This window comes from Pseudophryne corroboree, chromosome 2 (assembly GCF_028390025.1).
Source record: "Pseudophryne corroboree isolate aPseCor3 chromosome 2, aPseCor3.hap2, whole genome shotgun sequence".
Classification (NCBI taxonomy): Eukaryota; Metazoa; Chordata; class Amphibia; order Anura; family Myobatrachidae; genus Pseudophryne; species Pseudophryne corroboree.
In genome coordinates, this window is record NC_086445.1 from 976,734,247 (window position 1) to 976,753,552 (window position 19,306).

At 43.6% G+C, this 19,306-nt stretch overlaps 1 protein-coding gene across 1 annotated transcript in view; it reads left to right on the forward strand.

Moving 5' to 3' along the window:
* GABPA (GA binding protein transcription factor subunit alpha) overlaps window positions 1-18,786 on the forward strand; it is a 72,925-nt gene extending 54,139 nt beyond the window's left edge. Inside the window, exons 4-10 of the mRNA XM_063956378.1 lie at window positions 9,183-9,267; window positions 10,025-10,267; window positions 11,826-12,020; window positions 12,727-12,783; window positions 15,478-15,621; window positions 15,910-16,102; window positions 17,805-18,786. Coding sequence (XP_063812448.1) covers window positions 9,183-9,267; window positions 10,025-10,267; window positions 11,826-12,020; window positions 12,727-12,783; window positions 15,478-15,621; window positions 15,910-16,102; window positions 17,805-18,033 — 1,146 coding nt within the window. The 3' untranslated portion in view covers window positions 18,034-18,786. The remainder of the gene's footprint in view (window positions 1-9,182; window positions 9,268-10,024; window positions 10,268-11,825; window positions 12,021-12,726; window positions 12,784-15,477; window positions 15,622-15,909; window positions 16,103-17,804) is intronic.
* Window positions 18,787-19,306: the final 520 nt, after the last annotated feature.

A 19,306-nucleotide genomic window follows, 5' to 3' on the forward strand; every position in this document is an offset into this window, starting at 1 on the left:
CAGTCTGAGACTGAAGCATGTGCACTGCTTGTCGTAGCGTATTGTAAATTGCCCGGAGTTCCAGGACATTTATAGATGGCAATCTTTCGTTATCCGCCCAGAGACCCTGGAGCTGACAATTTTGAACTACAGCTCCCCAACCTCTGAGACTCGCGTCCGTCGTTAGAATTATCCAATTCCAGGCTCCGAACCGTTTCCCTGCGGTTAGATTGTGTACTTTGAGCTACCAGAGTAGAGATACTCTGGCCCGTGGAGACAACCTCACCCTCTGGTGAATCTGTAGATGCGAGCCCGACCACTGTGCGAGCACATCCAGGTGAAAAGGACGTGAGTGAAATCTTCCGAACTGAAGCGCTTCGAAAGCCGCCACCATTGTGCCTAACAGGCGAATGCACAAATGTACCGAGACTGTGCGTGGCTTGAGCACTAATTGTACCAGATGACGAATAATCTGTACTTTCTGTTCTGGTAGGTAAATTCTTTGATCTACCGTATCGAGAATCATACCTAGGAATTGAAGTCGTTGAGACAGAATCAGATGTTATTTCTTGAAGTTGACAATCCAACCGTGCTGAACTAGTACATTGTACGTTAGCAACGCATGTTGGAGGAGCATCTGTTGAGACGGAGCTTTGATGAGCAGATCGTCCAAGTACGGAACTATTATCACTCCCAGACATCACTTTGGTGAATACCCGAGGCGCTGATGAGAGGCCAAACGGTAGAGCCTGAAACTGATAATGGTTCTGCCGTATCGCAAAACGCAAGAACCTCTGATGAGGTGGCCAAATCGGAATGTGTAAGTACGCATCCTTGAGATCCAGCACAATCATGAATTCCTGTGGCTCTAAAGCTGCAATTACTGACCGCAGAGATTCCATCTTGAATCTGTAGTAAGTGACGTACTGATTGAGACCCTTTAAGTTCAATATTGGCCTGACCGAGCCATCCGACTTTAGTACCACAAACAGACTGGAATAATAACCCTGACCTTGTTGGTGTACAGGGACCGGCATCAAAACTGCGGAATCCAGCAGAGACTGAATGCAATTTGCAGAACCGCCCTCTTGTCGTCCGACACAGGCAGTCCTGTCTTGAAAAACCGCAGTGGCGGGAGACAGTCGAACTCTATCTAGTAACCTTTCTCTATCGTCCTAGTGGATGCTGGGGTTCCTGAAAGGACCATGGGGAATAGCGGCTCCGCAGGAGACAGGGCACAAAAAGTAAAGCTTTAGGATCAGGTGGTGTGCACTGGCTCCTCCCCCTATGACCCTCCTCCAAGCCAGTTAGATTTTGTGCCCGGCCGAGAAGGGTGCAATCTAGGTGGCTCTCCTAAAGAGCTGCTTAGGAAAGTTTAGCTTAGGTTTTTTATTTTACAGTGAGTCCTGCTGGCAACAGGATCACTGCAACGAGGGACTTAGGGGAGAAGAAGTGAACTCACCTGCGTGCAGGATGGATTGGCTTCTTGGCTACTGGACATCAGCTCCAGAGGGACGATCACAGGTACAGCCTGGATGGTCACCGGAGCCTTGCCGCCGGCCCCCTTGCAGATGCTGAAGTAAGAAGAGGTCCAGAATCGGCGGCAGAAGACTCCTCAGTCTTCTAAAGGTAGCGCACAGCACTGCAGCTGTGCGCCATTTTCCTCTCAGCACACTTCACACGGCAGTCACTGAGGGTGCAGGGCGCTGGGAGGGGGGCGCCCTGGGAGGCAAATGAATACCTATTTTGGCTAAAAATACCTCACATATAGCCTCCGGAGGCTATATGGAGATATTTAACCCCTGCCAGAATCCGTTAAGAGCGGGAGACGAGGCCGCCCGAAAAAGGGGCGGGGCCTATCTCCTCAGCACACAGCGCCATTTTCCCTCACAGAAAGGCTGGAGGGAAGGCTCCCAGGCTCTCCCCTGCACTGCACTACAGAAACAGGGTTAAAACAGAGAGGGGGGGCACTAATTTGGCGATATGCTTATATATATATTAAGATGCTATAAGGGAAAACACTTATATAAGGTTGTCCCTATATAATTATAGCGTTTTTGGTGTGTGCTGGCAAACTCTCCCTCTGTCTCTCCAAAGGGCTAGTGGGTCCTGTCCTCTATCAGAGCATTCCCTGTGTGTGTGCTGTGTGTCGGTACGTGTGTGTCGACAGGTAGGAGGACGATGTTGGTGAGGAGGCGGAGCAATTGCCTGTAATGGTGATGTCACTCTCTAGGGAGTCGACACCGGAATGGATGGCTTATTTAGGAAATTACGTGATAATGTCAACACGCTGCAAGGTCGGTTGACGACATGAGACGGCCGACAAACAATTAGTACGGTCCAGACGTCTCAAAAACACCGTCAAGGGTTTTTAAAACGCCCGTTTACTTTAGTCGGTCGACACAGACACAGACAGGGACACTGAATCCAGTGTCGACGGTGAATAAACAAACGTATTCCTTATTAGGGCCACACGTTAAAGGCAATGAAGGAGGTGTTACGTATTTCTGATACTACAAGTACCACAAAAGAGGGTATTATGTGGGATGTGAAAAAACTACCATAGTTTTTCCTGAATCAGATAAATTAAATAAAGTGTGTGATGATGCGTGGGTTCCCCCCGATAGAAAATTATGGGCGGTATACCCTTTCCCGCCAGAAGTTAGGGCGCGTTGGGAAACACCCCTTAAGGTGGATAAGGCGCTCACACGCTTATCAAAACAAGTGGCGGTACCGTCTATAGATAGGGCCGTCCTCAAGGACCAGCTGACAAGGCTGGAAAATATAATAAAAAGTATATACACACATACTGGTGTTATACTGCGGCCAGCGATCGCCTCAGCCTGGATGTGCAGAGCTAGGGTGGCTTGGTCGGATTCCCTGACTAAAAATATTGATACCCTTGACAGGGACAGTATTTTATTGACTATAGAGCATTTCTATATATGCGAGATGCACAGAGGGATATTTGCACTCTGGCATCATGAATAAACGCGATGTCCATAACTGCCAGAAGATGTTATGGACACGACAGTGGTCAGGTGATGCAGATTCCAAACGGCACAGTATGGCCGTATAAAGGAAGAGGACTTGTTTGGGGTCGGTCCATCGGACCTGGTGGTCACGGCAACTGCTGGAAAATCCACCGTTTTTTACCCTAAGTCACATCTCTGCAGAAAAAGACACCGTCTTTTCAGCCTCAGTCCTCTCGTCCCTATAAGATCATATCTGCCCAGGGATAGAGGAAAGGGAAGAAGACTGCAACAGGCAGCCTATTCCCAGGAACAGAAGCGTTCCACCGCGTCTGACAAGTTCTCAGCATGGCGCTGAGACCGTACAGGACCCCTGGATCCTACAAGTAGTATCCCGGGGGTACAGATGGGAATGTCGAGACGTTTCCCCTTCGCAGGCTCCTGAAGTCTGCTTTACCAAGTCTCCCTCCGACAAGGAGGTAGTATGGGAAAAAATTCACAAGCTGTGTTCCCAGCAGGTGACAATTAAATTACCCCTCCTACTACAGAAAAGGGGTATTATTCCACACTATATTGTGGTACTGAAGCCAGAAGGCTAGGTGAGACTTATTCTAAAAAAAAAAATTTTTTTTTGAACACTTACAAAGGTTCAAATTAAGATGAAGTCACTCAGAGCAGTGATAACGAACCAGGAAGAAGGGGACTATATAGTGTCCCGGGACATCAGGGATGCTTACCTCTATGTCCCAAATTTGCCCTTCTCACTAAGGGTACCTCAGGTTCGTGGTGCAGAACTGTCACTATCAGTTTCAGACGCTGCCGTTTGGATTGTCCACGGCACCCCGGGGTCTTTACCAAGGTAATGGCCGAATTGATGATTCTTCTTCGAAGAAAAGGCGTCTTAATTATCCCTTACTTGGACGATCTCCTGATAGGGGCATAGTCCAGGGAACAGTTGGAGGTCGGAGTAGCACTATCTCGGATACTGCTACAATCAGCACGGGTGGATTCTAAATATTCCAAAATCGCAGCTGATCCCGACGACACGTCTGCTGTGCCTAGGGATGATTCTGGACACTGTCCAGAAAAAGGTGTTTCTCCCGGAAGAGAAAGCCAGGGAGTTATCCGAGTAAGTCAGGAACCTCCTAAAAACAGTGCATCATTGCACAAGGGTCCTGGTAAAAATGGTGGCTTCCTACGAAGCAATTCCATTCGGCAGATTTCACGTAAGAACTTTTCAGTGGGATCTGCTGGACAAATGGTCCGGATCGCATCTTCAGATGCATCAGCGGATAACCCAATATCCAAGGACAAGGGTGTCTCTCCTGTGGTGGTTATAGAGTGCTCATCTTCTAGAGGGCCGCAGATTCGGCATTCAGGATTGGATGCTGGTAACCACGGAGCCCAGCCTGAGAGGCTGGGGAGCAGTCACACAAGGGAAAGATTTCCAGGGAGTGTGATCAAGTATGGAGACTTTTCTCCACATAAATATACTGGAGCTAAGGGTAAATTTATAATGCTCTAAGCTTAGCAAGACCTCTGCTTCAAGGTCAGCCGGTATTGATCCAGTGGGAAAAACATCACGGCAGTCGCCCACGTAAACAGACAGGGCGACACAAGAAGCAGGAGGGCAATGGCAGAAACTGCAAGGACTTTTCGCTGGGCGGAAAATCATGTGATAACACTGTCAGCAGTTTTTCATCCCGGGAATGGAAACTGGGAAGCAGACTTCCTCAGCACGACCTCCACCCGGGAGAGTGGAAACTTCATTGAGAAGTTTTTTCCACATGATTGTAAACCGTTGGGAAATACCAAAGGTGGACATGATGGCGTCCCGTCTGAACAAAAAACGGGACAGGTATTGCGCCAGGTCAAGGGACCCTCAGGCAATAGATGTGGACGTTCTGGTAACACCGTGGGTGTACCAGTCGGTGTATGTGTTCCCTCCTCTGCTTCTCATACCTAAGGTGCTGAGAATTATAAGACGTAGAGGAGTAAGAACTATACTCATGGCTCCGGATTGGCCAAGAAGGACTTGGTACCCGGAACTTCAAGAGATGCTTACAGAGGTCTTATGGCCTCTGCCGCTAAGAAGGGACTTGCTTCAGCAAGTACCATGTCTGTTCCAAGACTTACCGCAGCTGCGTTTGTCGGCATGGCGATGGAAAGCCGGATCCTAAGGGAAAAAAGGCATTCCGGAAGAGGTCATTCCTACCCTGGTCAAAGCCAGAAAGGAGGTGACCGCACAACATTATCACCACGTGTGGCGAAAATTTGTTGCGTGGTGTGAGGCCAGGAAGGCCCCACAAAGAAATTTCAACTCGGTCGTTTCCTGCATTTCCTGCAAACAGGAGTGTCTATGGGCCTCAAATTGGGGTCCATTAAGGTTCAAATTCGGCCCTGTAAATTTTCTTCCAGAAAGAATTGGCTTCAGTTCCTGAAGTCCAGAAGTTTGTCAAGGGAGTATTGCATATACAAACCCCTTTTTTGTGCCTCCAGTGGCACTGTGGGATCTCAACGTAGTTCTGGGATTTCTCAAATCACATTGGTTTAAAACCAGTCAAATATGTGGATTTGCAGCATCTCACATAAAAAGTGACCATGCTCTTGGCCCTGGCCTGGACCAGGCGAGTGTCAACTTGGTGGTTTTTTCTCAAAAAAAGCCCATATCTGTTTGTCCATTCGGACAGGGCAGAGCTGCGGACTCGTCCCCAGTTCTCTCCCTAAGGTGGTGTCAGTGTTTCACCTGAACCAGCTTATTGTGGTGCCTTGCACCTACTAGGGACTTGGAGGACTCCAAGTTGCTAGAAGTTGTCAGGGCCCTGAAAATATATTCCAGGACAGCTGGAGTCAGAAAATCTGACTCGCTGTTTATACTGTATGCACCCAACAAGTTGGGTGCGCCTGCTTCTAAGCAGTCGATTGCTCGTTGGATTTGTAACACAATTCAACTTGCACATTCTGAGGCAGGCCTGCCACAGTCTAAATCGGTTAAGGCCCATTCCACAAGGAAGGTGGGCTCATCTTGGGCGGCTGCCCGAGAGGTCTCGGCATTACAACTCTGCCGAGCAGCTACGTGGTCAGGGGAGAACACGTTTGTAAAATTCTACAAATTTGATATCCTGGCAAAAGAGGACCTGGAGTTCTCTCATTCGGTGCTGCAGAGTCATCCGCACTCTCCCGCCCGTTTGGGAGCTTTGGTATAATCCCCATGGTCCTTTCAGGAACCCCAGCATCCACTAGGACGATAGAGAAAATAAGAATTTACTTACCGATAATTCTATTTCTCGGAGTCCGTAGTGGATGCTGGGCGCCCATCCCAAGTGCGGATTATCTGCAATACTTGTACATAGTTACAAAAATCGGGTTATTATTGTTGTGAGCCATCTTTTCAGAGGCTCCGCTGTTATCATACTGTTAACTGGGTTTAGATCACAAGTTGTACGGTGTGATTGGTGTGGCTGGTATGAGTCTTACCCGGGATTCAAAATTCCTCCCTTATTGTGTACGCTCGTCCGGGCACAGTACCTAACTGGCTTGGAGGAGGGTCATAGGGGGAGGAGCCAGTGCACACCACCTGATCCTAAAGCTTTACTTTTTGTGCCCTGTCTCCTGCGGAGCCGCTATTCCCCATGGTCCTTTCAGGAACCCCAGCATCCACTACGGACTCCGAGAAATAGAATTATCGGTAAGTAAATTCTTATTTTTAACACTAAATTGCGGATCCACCCATCTGTGGATGTCTGGAACCACGCCAAATGGAACGTCTGAAGATATGCTCCCACAACTGGAGATGGGCTGGGAGCCCGTCATGCCACTGGCTTGTCGGTGACCTTAGCGTCCCGACGACTGGTGTTGGTTTGTTGAAAACCACATCCTCGACCTCGTCTACCAGGCGTGGCTGTACCTCTACCACGGCCTCGAAAGGGCTGAGGTCTAAAGGATTTGAACGCCTGGCCAGAGTATTTCCGTCTAGGTACCGTTGGAGGCAATAGTAGGAAAACAGACTTCCCTCCCGTGGCCTCAGAAATCCATTTGTCCAATTCAGGACCAAACAACTTCTCGCCACCATAAGGTAACGCCTCTATACCTCTCAACCTCTGCCTCCGCTTGCCAAAACCGCAGCCAGAGTGCTCGTCGTGCCGTAACTAGCGACGATGAAAGGCGAGAAGTGAGCTGACAGACGTCAGTAGAAGCTGTACATAGATACTCAGCAGCTTCACAGATTTGATCAGCGAGAAGTATAAGGTGATCGTCATGTAGGCCAGACTTGAGTTCTGTTATCCATACCATTTGCGCCTTAGTTACCCAAATGCCAACCAACCCAGGTCTAAGCAACACTCCTGCTGCTATATACATGGACTTTAGCATAGCTTCTATTTTCCGGTCTGAAGGGTCTTTAAGCGTAGTAGCCGTTGGTACTGGTATGGTTAATTTTTTTGTTAGTTTTGACACCGACGAATCCACCATTGCCGGATTTTCCCATGTAGATGTCACAGACTCTGGAAATGGGTAACTAGACTTAAACCGGCGAGGTATAGAAAACTGTTTATCCGGATTCTTCCGTGTTTCTACTAACCTCTTATTAAGAAATTCCGAAACAGGAAAACACATTGGAGATCTTTGTCGTTTAGTAAATACGACTTCATCATTTGTCAGAGGCTCCTCAGTCTCTGTAAACTTGAGAGACTGACGCACTGCCCTGATGAGATTATCAATGCCTGGGCTGTCAAATTCTTCACTATCTGACTGCTGGTCTAATTCGCTCTCCTCACCCTCCTCTTGCGCAGTGAGGTCTGGCATGGCATCGTCAGAATGCAACATAGCAGAAACCGGTAAATCGTAAGACAAATTAAATTTATCCCTTCTACCCAAAGTGGACTTGGACCTTTGGCAAGGCTGAGACCCCTCCGGTAGTTCTGGCGGTCTCACCCGAGACTCGGATCTTGCCGCTTCCCGCTCGTGTCGAGCGGCGGACAATTCTGATTGCAACCCAGCCATTACATCTGCTAGCATTGCCCATGGAGGGTCCGGGGATGAAACCGGCTTTGAAACCGGAGCGGAAATTGTATTTGTAGCTGAATTCACAAAACATACTGTACATGTGGTAGATCCATCCGGTAACGCACTCTTACAGACATTGCAGTGAAACTGCTTTTTTGTTTTTGCTGGTGCCTTACTCATTATGCAGAAAGACAGACAACTTGCACGACTCAGTAAAATTGTTACTATATGAAACCTGATCCAAAATTCCAACTAACACCCCTGCGCCATCCGGTGGAGTAGTGTTGTAGGACAGGAACGTTCTGGAATCACAAACTGGAAGAAACAGGAAGCATGGTTAAAATGGCCGCCATGCTTAGTCATAATCACAGTGCAGGTTATAAATCGTGTGAAAGACATATATAACCTGGAAATATCCTGTTAATAACAAACCCTTTAATAAAGGCTTAATAGCCCATGCTATTCTTACAACCCATGCAGCCTTTTCTGCTGCTGCTGCTATGGGCATCATACACTTATCTCTCTCTCTCTCTCTCCCCCCCCCCCCCCCCCCCCCCCCCCCCCTGCCTGAGAAGACTTCTCTCCACCCCCCTATGCGGTGCACATAAAGTGTTCCCCACACAGCGGGGCGGCAGCGTGAGCTGACCGCCCCATCACCCAACATATCTGGACGCCTGTGGTGAGGGGCTATGACGGGGCTTTCTTCTGTAAGCTCCGTCCAGCCTTCCTGCGGGTAGTTCTGCTCTTGGATGTGAGGGTGCTCTGTAGTGAGGACCGACATGCAAGCAGCTGCTTGTAGCAGCTTCCACTATCCCGGACCCACGCCTTTTGGTAAGGGAGGAAGGGATGTGCAATAAAGTTTAGAAAAAAATAAAAGATAAAATAAGTAGAGTGCTGCAGAGCTAGCACTCGTGCTTGTTCTACTGTGAGCACAGAAAAAAACACTGAGGTACTCTGGGAATATGGAGGGGAGGAGAGTTACTAAATTTAAATATTCAGTGCCTTGTTCTGCTAAAGCCGTCCATATCCCAAGAGTACTCCAGTGACTCCTAGTGGATGAAAAAGAAAGAGCATGTTTACCATTTTTTTGTGTCTACCATTGACCTTTTGACTGTAGACCTAATGCATGTAGAACTTGTATTCCGCACCCACTTCAGATCACCGTCCACTGTCATCCACTACATTAGTGTGTTCTGTTAACTGATTTCTTGTTGGTCTCTCCATCAGCTTGACCCAGATCGGAGTTTGTTCGACCAAGGAGTTAAAACAGATGGATCTGTACAGCTCAGTGTGCAGGTTATATCACAGCAAGGTTAGTATTGGTACAAAACTAACAACTTTTACTTTTCTTTTATTTATTTTTTATTTTTTTAAGTGGTCAAACAAAACCATTTCTACAGGAAAAAGTAACTAAAGAGAAACTTGGTCTCATTACACGGTAGGAGGCATAGGAAACATTGCAGCATGATTGAGTATTGATGAGAGAAATAGAGAAGTTGAAAGTGAAATGAGTGGGTGTACTACAAGGTAAACAAAGTAGTTCCCTCCCTCAACTCCTTCCGTATGTCCTCATCTCATAGGTTTCTCTCCCACTGTCTCTCATGACCACTTTGCATACATTTGAGTCATCTGTTTAGTATTAAAATCGTATGTCTGTATGCAGGGAGATCGGATACAGATTTGTTCAAAAGATGACACCTTTGCTTTTGTGGGAGAGGCTGAGAAACATTTAATCTGTATGTATTCAAATGGGTAAGAGGTCAGCTGGATATCATGGAGGGGTATACAGTCACTTCCTTCTAGCATGTTTATGTGTGAAGTCCTGCAGGGATCTACTGGGGATAGTCAGTCATACACAGGGAGGAGGAAGGGGGGGCGGGTGCAGTTTTGGGATGTGAAGAGGAAATATTGGAAGAGCAGGAAGGTACCACATTTCTTGTGATAACTGTTTTGTTGGAGACGGATTGGATTGATGAGGTCTGAGTTGGTTTTGAAGCAAATAAAAAAAAATTCTTGATCTGGGTAGATTTGTGGTTCTTAGTTTTTTTTTTTCTGTGTAAATGTTTTAGGACTTGAGCCAAAGCTGAACATACTTGAGATTGTAAAACCTGTAGAGACCGTTGAAGTGGTGATTGACCCAGATGCTCATCATGGTGGGATGGAGGCCCAGCTTGTAGAAGAGGCCCAGGTAATAACTCTGGATGATACAAAACATGTCACCATTTCTGATGAAACCTCAGAGCAAGTGACCCGATGGGCCGCAGCATTAGAAGGCTACAGGAAGGAGCAGGAGCGACTAGGCATACCCTATGGTAAGGGGCATACTAATCACAGATAAGTACCTTATATTGGATATTTAGTCTTTTATCTAACGGAGAATCCTTAATGTGTCCTCATGCACTGTGGCTTCAGTCATGCCAAACAGCCCCTCTCTGTGCCACTTGGATGCGCCGAGCGTCTTTCACTCAAATTGTGTTTTATTGCAGAACTAAAACTGGAAGTGACATAACTACATTTGTAGAATGCACTGATCCATGTGATGGGTGACATTTGTACTGTATGCTACTGAATCTGTATATGAGGTGCTACATTGGAGCGGCAACGGCTTTTTGTGGCATTATGTTCCGTTGTGCATCATCTGCGACTTTGTACTTGTTAAACATTCCTGCAAGGTTATAGTCACAGCCCAGCGCCTGTAGTTCACCGTGAGCTGTGCTTTGCTGCATCTGTAATGCTTAGAAGTGTGAAGAAAAGTCTACACTACACATCCCTTGCGCAGCAGTCGTGCCGAGCGTCTTGCGCCATATGGCGTATTGTCGCTAGATGTAGGACGACACATCTGTAGTGGTTTCATGTTTTGCAGTGTCTATAACGGGCTCTGTCATTACTTACCTATAGGATCATTTTTGTATAAATTTTAAAAATTTGTGTACCAAGCCTCTGGTGTATGTGGGCCGGTTACATGGTTAGACCCTCATTAAGTTTTATAAGGAAGATCAATAGGGTTTTATAATAGCTGAATATCTGTGTGCTGTTTTTTTCCCCTAAGATATTTGCTCTAGACCAGTGCTATAATAAAGGTTGCTAAAATATTGCCTCTAGTAGTTTAGAGGATGTCCTTTCACAGAGTGAGAGTGATAAACGGGAATGCGTATAGGGGGTAAACCTTTTCCCAGCTCAATTGGCATTGCACCCTTCGCTGGAAATTGAATACCCCCTCCCCTCTCCCCCACCCCCCACCAAGTAGTGTTGGTTGATCTAAACTTTATATTCTGGAATTAGGGATAAGAACTGCTGACATAGGATAAATGGAGTGGCAGGCTTCTGTCTGTGATATTGTAGGCTGAGCCAGTTTTTCTGTGGCAGGCAATAATATGGCCTGCAGTATGTGCTAATACTAATTTAAAGTAGCCTTTGCATTTAAAATCCCCTTTCGTTGTCTCGAGTTTCGATATTGCCTTAAGTATTTTTTACATAATCATTTTGTGTATTGTGTGTATGTATGTGTGTGTGTGTATATATGTGTATAAATATATATATATATATATATATGTGTGTGTGTGTGTCTATATATATATATATATATATATATATATATATATATATTGTATGTGAAATTTGTTTTATTGTGTGCCCTTTAATATCTAACCCTAGAAATATTGCACACAGCCTGAGTACTTACGATGCTACCCACCACTAAATTCTGTTGGTTCATCTAATTCGGATGTTAACTTTATTTATATTTTTAAATGTCTTCATGTACAGATAAGAGGTTTCAGTATCCCGGTCACTCTAACAGCCCGATATTCAATATTGTGTCTCAACACTGCTATGTTCTATGTAAATGGTTTCACCTATCTCTGTTTCCAGATCCGCTGCAGTGGTCTACAGACCAAGTCCTGCACTGGGTGCTATGGGTGATGAAGGAATTCGGCATGACCGATATCAATGTGAACGCCCTGAGTATTCCCGGGAGGGAGCTGTGTCAGATCAGCCAGGAAGACTTCTTTCAGAGAGTCCCCAGAGGAGAGATTCTGTGGAGTCACTTGGAACTGCTCAGAAAGTGTAAGCGGAACATGTGTAATCGCTCTCCCCTCAGACGTGCTTAGACTAATGTACATGAGCATTAGCTTCTTTGTTAGTAAAAACCAAATGCAGAAGCCTGTTCAAGGGAATGCACATTGAAGGTACTACCCTAAACGTTATGGGCTTTCATTTGTCTCTAAGGCTCGCTCAGGTGAGTTAATGTGCATTCAGTAACTTGCTCGTGCGATGATAATGATGAAACGTGACCAAGCCATTATGATGGATTGAATCACTTACACGTATCTGCTGTTCAGGCAGCACTAGAAGTACTGGTGTTTCCGAGAAGCTGGGATTTCAGGCTGGTTTCCATCTGTTTTTACACTTGAAAGCATCGGGATCAATGATATCTGCAATAATTAGTCATTTATTGTTTATATAGTTTACCAATGTTATGTTCTGGCCTGGTTGCTGTACAAGGAAATTCTTCCTAAATGCTCACTAACTGCTAATTTAATTGGATACTTATAATATAATGTGCACGTTTTGGAGCCAAAGGGAAGATCTAGTGATTACACAAGAAGGTATGCGTTATCCGTATGTTTAAGTGCCTTAGCGATCTGGGGTTTGAGTTGTCTTTCCTGTGTTGTGTTTTAACTTTCTTATTATCTTGTTCTGTACCTAATCAGCAGTCTATGTAATGTTGCATTTGGGCAAGTTGTTCATTGTAATGTTTTATTTTCTTCAGATGTTTTGGCGAGCCAAGAACATGGAGGTGAAATTGCCACAGTCACCATTGATCAGCGTAAGTTGATACGTTTGTGTATTCTATTGTGGACATTTCTGGTTTGTGTCTTGAATAATTTTGGGCCTTTTAAGGCTTGTAAATTTATTTTTGTTGATTTTGTGGGGGAAACAGGAGACATATAACAGACTTAGAAGATTGTCATAATAAATGTAGCCATAAAGAACTAACATAAATCTGCACACTTGATTTCTATATTTAAATTTCTCATTTTATTAGAATATGAACCCCAATACAGATATTTGAAAATTCCTATTAGCTGGGGGTGCTACCTAGGACAACCATATGAACATCAGGAGGTATTGGAAAAAAAGACTGGGGTTGTACTGTTGAGGTGCTCACTATATGTATTTAAATATAACTTTTATTTCTATATTAAGAGGCCATTAATTGGCCAACCTGAAAGCGAAATATATGTTAAAACCAATTCAGAATTCAAATGGATGTGCTGAAAGATAGAAAAGGTGAGAAGAATTAAAAATGACTGCTCCGTTGACTGCAACAATAGAATTTTTTTTATTTAATATATATGTGTGTGTGTGTGTGTGTGTGTGTATATATATATGTATGTGTATATATATATATATATATATATATATATATATATATATATTCTAGAAACTTCTTGTATCCTATTAAATGAATCTGTGTGTGTGTGTGCTTTGAATTGAATAAATCCACCTATGGTGTTAAAATTCTGCTTATTGTTGTCCCTATAATTAGTATCTATATATTTAAGATACAATCTTGCGATTCTGTATGAGCCTATATATGCTGATTGAGTTAATAGCGCTGCAGCCCTTGGATAATTATGCAATTATCAGCATATATAGGATCATACAGAATCACAAGATTGTATCTTAAGCATAGCCTGATTCATCAAAATCAGGCCCCTTATTAAGAGGCTGATACATTGTGGCACAATACTGTGTTCTACTGTTTTATTACACTGTATCAAGATTTTCCTCGATACAATTGATGTACTCAGTGCTCATGCACTGACAAATAAGAACACACAACTCATACATGAGAACTCACAATGATTTATTCTATCATCATTTAAGTTGGAAGGATATATAGATAATAATTATAGGGACAGCAATAAGCAGGAATAATTAAAATTTTCACACCATAGGTGGATTTATTCAATTCAAAGCACACACAGATTCATTTAATAGGATACAAGAAGTTTCTAGAATATTATAAATATATATAATAAAAAAAAATTCTATTGTTGCAGTCAACAGAGCAGTCATTTTTAATTATTCTCACCTTTTCTATCTTTCAGCACATTAATTTGAATTCTGAATTGGTTTTAACATATATTTTGCTTTCAGGTTAGCCAATTAATGACCTCTTAATATAATAAAAGTTATATTTTAATACACATAGTGTGCACCTTAACAGTACAACCCCATTCTTTTTTTTCCAATACCTTTTGACATAATAAATTTAGACATGGAAACAAGGGTAGGGTAGACCATAGGTCCTCAGGACCCCACACAGGGCATGTTTTGCAGGTAACCCAGCTGGTGCACAGGTCTATTAATTACTCACACACACACACACATTTTAAAAGGTCCACTGGTGGAACTAATTATTTCACTTGTGATTCTGTGAGGAGACCTGTAAAACATGCACCGTGTGGGGCCCTGAGGACCGAGTTTGAGAACCTGTGGGGTAGACTAATAGATGGGGTTTCAGGGGGTATTTAAAGATTTTACGGCTGTGGAAGAATTTTTATTGTGTGTGGTAGGGAATTCCATAAGTGTCACCATAGAAGTCACGTAGGTGGTAGTAAAAGGTGTTCAGCAGCGATGAGGTGCAGGACAGAGCTAGGTTTTGGGGGGTATAGAAGGGGGGGGATGGGTTCTTTGTAGGTGAGTGAAGGTAATTGTATATTTGTGCAGCTTGTAGTTGATCTATGAGAGAGGCCTCTAAGACTGACTGATGTATTGAGAGAGTGGATAATTGGTTTGGTTGCATTTTGCACCGGAAAAGGGAATTTTCTAGCAATATTTTTAAGGTAGCGGTTACAGGACTGGGAAAGTCTGAATGTGCAGAATAAAACAGAGGATAGATAGGTCAAAAGTTACAATAAGGCAAGATTGGGTCAACTGGTTCTCTCTAGAATTGCTGACATGAGTTCATACTTAATATTAGAAGGGAATGTCAGTGGACGTAGGTGGCAAAATCATGGTGTGAGTAAGTTTAAATTGGAAAGTTTCCGTTCCCCTAGTGGTGCTAAGCAGTGCAGGCAGTATTCCTGTGTGCTGTGCCGTGGCTGGGGCTTAGACTATTGCACTCTGTATGTAGTGGCCAGAAATCGCAGTGTCCGTTGCATTATGGCATAGGGACGTCCATTCCATTGTCCTTAATGGTGCTCGCATAGCAAAATAGGTTAGTCCTTATTTGCCAAGAATCTGCTGTGTCTCTCGAGTCAATGCAATATTATAGCACGGTCTGTACTTTACAGTTGAAAATATTTACTACATTATATAAAGCTAAAATACTGCAAGGGAAATACATAAAATGTCAACCAATCGGCTTCTTTCTATCATTTTATAGAATGTAAATGATAGCTATGGTTTGATTGGTTGCTATGGGCGACATCTCCACTTTTCCTCTTTAGAATCGTTGTGTGAAATCTAAGGCACAAAAGCACCCAACAGAAATTGTTCTGCTTCCTTCCAGCTGTACAGATAATCCCAGGGTCATTGGCCAACAGCACTCCCACAACAACTATAAAGGTGATAAACACACAAACCAAAGTAGCAAAAGTGCAGCGAGCGCCGCGCATATCAGGCGAAGACAGAAGTTCTCCTGGAAACAGAACAGGTACAATGTTTGCTCTTTGTGGGTGGCGGATTATTTATGTCATAGTTACTGTGGCTCTGATTTGTTTTTATTTTTTTTACACCGCTTTTGAATTGTCTGCTACATACACATCTGTTTTTTTATTTTGTATTCTGTCCTGGAAAAACTAGTAATTGTATGAAACCCACAAGTCAAACCCTTCTCTACGTAACCTGTCCATGGGATGCTGGTAATTTAATAAGGCGATTCCTTTCTGAAATATGTCATCAGTGCTTCCCTCAGAGACCTTGATGTGATTATTCCTTGCAGGCAACAATGGGCAGATCCAGCTCTGGCAGTTCCTCCTGGAGCTACTCACTGACAAAGACTCCAGAGACTGTATATCCTGGGTGGGAGATGAAGGAGAGTTCAAGCTAAATCAGCCAGAGCTTGTTGCTCAGAAGTGGGGACAACGTAAGAATAAACCCACTATGAACTATGAGAAGCTCAGCCGGGCACTTCGGTAAGAGGGGTTCACTCTAATTAATAATTATACTGAGCAAAAAAAAAAAAACCGTACTTGGAAGTGTGAGTTGCATTGAATGTAGTTTCCTCATTGTTTGCGTACAAAGGAATATGATGCAGTCACTTAGTGGCCTAACCATGAAGGTGAACAGGCTCGTTACACATGCAGAAACACTAGCCTGATGTCTGATCTTAACTGCAGGAACAGACCTCTTCAGATTGCGTTAGCCCGCTGGGCCCTATTACTTCCTAATGGAACGAGATCTGGACTGTGATTAATTAATTAGGATCCCTTCACCACCTCCAGCCTCGCTGTGTGCATGCATGAACAAAGAGTTGGATACATACTAATCGAATAGGGCAGATAAGGAATGTAAAATCACCTATTCTGGTTTTCCTTGCTGTGTGTGCACACTTTGTTTGTATAAAATGTAACTTCACTACTTTGATATTTTTAGTTTTGAATGAGGCATACTTGGTTCTATTGAATTGGTGCCACGGCTGAGGAACTTTCTTACTAGAGCTGGGTTGTTTCAGGGTATGAAACAACACTGTTCACTTCTAGTGTGATCTCTACATCTGCTTGGGTACAAAGGTCATGTTGAGGGGACATCATCAACAAAGCGACCTGCTTAATATAGTGCAAGTGGTAGGAGAGAGGTCAGCACTGGACTGCTAAAATATTTCACTTGATTGTTGTCCCCCATATGTGTAGTATTGTGTATTATAAAATTACTTGCTGAACTTCACCCAGGCTTGAATTTAACTTTTATTTTCTAGTATAAGGCAAGATTCAAATGTTTTTACCCCCGGTAGCCACTAGATGGCGTCGAACTAAGCTATTCGAATGTAGCTCAATTCGGTATTATACTACTGATATGCTTGGAGGTATAGATTTGCCATATTTTATTGATAAAGGCGGGAATAGCAGGTGGGTCCAGCTGCTTCCAGTGGACTGCTATAAGGTGTCTCGCTGCAAGTATGATGTGACCAATACGTTTCTGAGTATGTCTGGGCGCATCAGGAATCAGACGAGAGAGCAGAACAGCGGCTAAATGTAATACCCCCTGAGTTCCGGAGGTGCAGGACTTTTGTGCCAGTCTGCCCGTTTTGTTTTTTCTACATGTAAATGATATGTGCGAGTCTGCCCAGGTTTTTTTTTTTTTTTTTTTTTTTTTAAAGCCGCAAAGTCCTGTACCTTCAGAACGCTGAGGCGATTACATGTAGCTGCATATGAGATGTTAGCTGGGTGGGGGGTGATGTGTGTCAGTGTAGTAATAATGTCAAAAACTTGACAACAATACAACTGAATGTTGGGACAGGTCCAACAAATGTCAGAGAGGATGCCCTGCAATCCACAATCTCGCCAACAACGGACGGAGGATGTAGGCTTATCAAATGTAACCGGTATGGGTCATAATACCATCTAAACATAAGCGTATTGTCACTCATCTTAGAGGGGGGTTCTGCTTAAAACAATGTAATGAAGTTCACCATTGTTTAAAAACTATTCAGGTGTATTGTTGGCCATATAGAGAACACTGAATTAGGTGCATGAATGTAATGTTGGCTATTGCAGATCACTTTTTATTCTTAGTCTGTTAGTCCGATACAATAAATGATTGATTTAAAAAAAAAATGCAGCATTTCTCAAATTTATTGATTTTTTTTATTTTTTATTCCCCCCCCCCCGCTATCAGATATTACTACGACGGTGATATGATCTGTAAAGTTCAAGGCAAGAGGTTCGTCTACAAGTTTGTATGTGACCTGAAGACTCTGATTGGTTACAGCGCAGCCGAGTTGAGCCGCTTGGTGTCAGAGTGTGAGCAGAAAAAGATGGCCAAGCTGCAGCTGCACGGCCTAGGACAGCCGGTCACAGCCGTAGCCCTGGCTACCGCCTCACTACAGTCGGAAAAAGACAACTAAGGCACTTGGGGAAGCCAGACTTGGGAGTTCACAGCCTTCCTTTCACTGTGCAAGGTCCCCGTCTCTTAGAACCCCAAGCACATTTATTTTCAGACTGTATGGTGCTTGGCACTCTTTTCTACAGAGGACTATAATAAATTTTGGAACTTGTTACTTTTCGTATTACAAGTTTCTTTGCAAGAGCCCTCATTGAAGGGAGCATGATATATTTTATATATTTTGAATATGAACATTTAAAAATGATTTAAACTTTTTAGTAAGAATGCAGTCCGGTCCCACCGGATGGATATATCGCTCATCCATCATTTCATTTAATAGTCCTGCCCTAAAATATGAATTGGTGTTTTTGTTTTGTTTTTCTTTTTGTTTTTTATTTCAAGGATCCAAAATTATTTTTTTTATGTGCTTTACACACTATACAATATAAGTTTTGTATTGTTTTACGGCTTATATTATGTTTAAGTTTTATATTTTACTGGCCTTGGCAAAAAAAAAATAATTGCAGTCTTGCTGTTCGCGGTCTGAAGGTGGTTTCTCATACCTCCAGACGTTTGGTGACTTACCGACCTCTTGAAGCAGACGTTCTGCCTATGCTAGTCAGGATGGGCAATTTTGCTTCTTACTCTGATCTTTTATATTAAAGGATTTAGTTTACGTAACAGTTTGTTATCCCCTATACACTATGTACATGTTTTGGCTTTTCTCTTACACTGACTGCAAAAAACCACAAGCAGTAAAACTCCTTACGTTTAACATTGTGGATGTCTATTTACTAGGTGATGGCATGTGTGAGTTATTCTGACCACATGTTAAAATACATTCCATGTCCATAGCTCTCTATATTTTACAGAACACTCTCGTGCCACAATGTAACTACGGACACTTATCCCACCAGGGTATCCGGTCTCTAGATCGGCCACACTTGGGTCAACAGTCATTAGGTTAACCACTATTGGTCGACATGGTCACTAGGTCAACATTACAAAAGGTCGACATGAGTTTTTCACAATTTTTTCCTTTTTTTTTTAAACTATTTCATACTTTTATGAGCCACCTGGACTACGATTGGGAATGGTAACCTGTGCATTGCAATGCGAGGGGACACAGTACACTAATTGGGGTTCCTGGTCACTCTGCGAAGAAAACGATACCAATTATTTTTTTTCAACACCATTTTTTTTAACCCTCATGTCGACCTTTTGTCATGTCGACCTAATGCTTGTGTCGACCTATTTTAGGTGTCGACCTAAGTGTGGTTTACCCTATTCACCCC